Here is a 1,256-nt window from a genome sequence, read left to right as displayed (position 1 = left end):
ACACACACACACACTCATCACAATCATACTTACTGTAATTATTCATCACAAATGGCACACAAAAGCATGTTGTCCAAACCAATGGAATATATCTTATATAGCTATTTTTTAATCACATGCACATATTTTCAAAAATGATGCTAGAAAAAGGCCTAAATTTAAGATTTATTCATTTGAGTTGCATATACATTTTCCATACAATTTTAACATGAAATAATAAAATTAATGTGATGCATATTTGTCAGTCAGATTTCTGCACTCAAAAAAATCATGGCATAGTTTATTATTAACTACTTGCATCTACTGATTCTACAAGTGGCACATTGAATTAAACAGGAAAGACCGAAATAGTATTTTCTTGTAAAAAACGAGATACTCCAATAATCTTTGTTTTATTTACAACCTCAAAAATCAGCGATGGCTAGCTGTGTAACAAGCAATATTCAAATAGTTCAGTTATATGAGATTGAAAAAAAATTGGATTTATTGATCATAAATGTATAAACATGTATGTGTGACTGACAAATATGCATCACATTAGGGTTATCCGTTTGTTTATGTTAAAACTGTGTTCAGTCCAAATGGATGGAAATTTTATGCAAAATGCATTCAATTTAGGCCTAAATATTTTCATTTTTGTCTTACAGCCCCGGGGACTTTCAACTACAAGACGTTCTTTGAACAAGTGGGGCTGACGGGTAAAGCTACTTCAGATGGGGAGAAGGTGTTCAAGGCCCTGGACCAGGACAAGAGTGGATTTATTGAAAAAGAGGAGCTGAAGTAAAGCATTCTTTTTTTACCTCAATTTTTACCTTGTATTCTTAGTATATGTAAGTGAATTGCTGCGTGCTTGTTCCAGACGCTTCCTCCAGAACTTCTGCTCTAAGGCCAGAGAGCTCACAGAGGCCGAGACCAACAGTCTCTTGGCAGCTGGGGACAATGACGGTGACGGCAAAATTGGGATGGAAGGTAAAGCAAAATCAGCACTTAGGCCATCCAGAATAGGCCCCTGGGAGCCGTACTCCTATAGAAACCAGGGCTCCTCCTTCAGTGTCTGGCTCCTGTTTCAGCCTGAGGGACTAATCAGCTGTACAAATGAGAATCAGACCAATTCTACTTCATTTAAAACGTACAGACGTACTGCTTATCTTGAAAGACTGGGAATTCACTTTCTCCCCGGTCAAATTAACATGTCTTTCCAGCAGGGTGTTTGACTCTATCAGTGAAGAAAATAACGTAGATCTGCGTGTGTGAAG

At 37.4% G+C, this 1,256-nt stretch overlaps 1 protein-coding gene across 1 annotated transcript; it reads left to right on the top strand.

Moving 5' to 3' along the window:
* Positions 1–640: 640 nt before the first annotated feature.
* On the top strand, positions 641–969 carry LOC107577976 (parvalbumin beta-like; the record flags this gene model as incomplete). Its single annotated transcript, XM_016263991.1, has 2 exons — positions 641–780; positions 860–969. Coding segments are annotated over 2 exons (250 nt in total), but the record flags the coding sequence as incomplete, so codon positions are not given.
* Between the last annotated feature and the right edge of the window lie 287 nt (positions 970–1,256).

The sequence above is a fragment of the Sinocyclocheilus grahami genome, unplaced genomic scaffold, assembly GCF_001515645.1.
Source record: "Sinocyclocheilus grahami isolate Dianchi unplaced genomic scaffold, SAMN03320097.WGS_v1.1 scaffold8076.1, whole genome shotgun sequence".
Classification (NCBI taxonomy): Eukaryota; Metazoa; Chordata; class Actinopteri; order Cypriniformes; family Cyprinidae; genus Sinocyclocheilus; species Sinocyclocheilus grahami.
The sequence above is the reverse complement of the archived record's forward strand: the minus strand, read 5'-3'. Positions and strand labels throughout refer to the sequence as shown.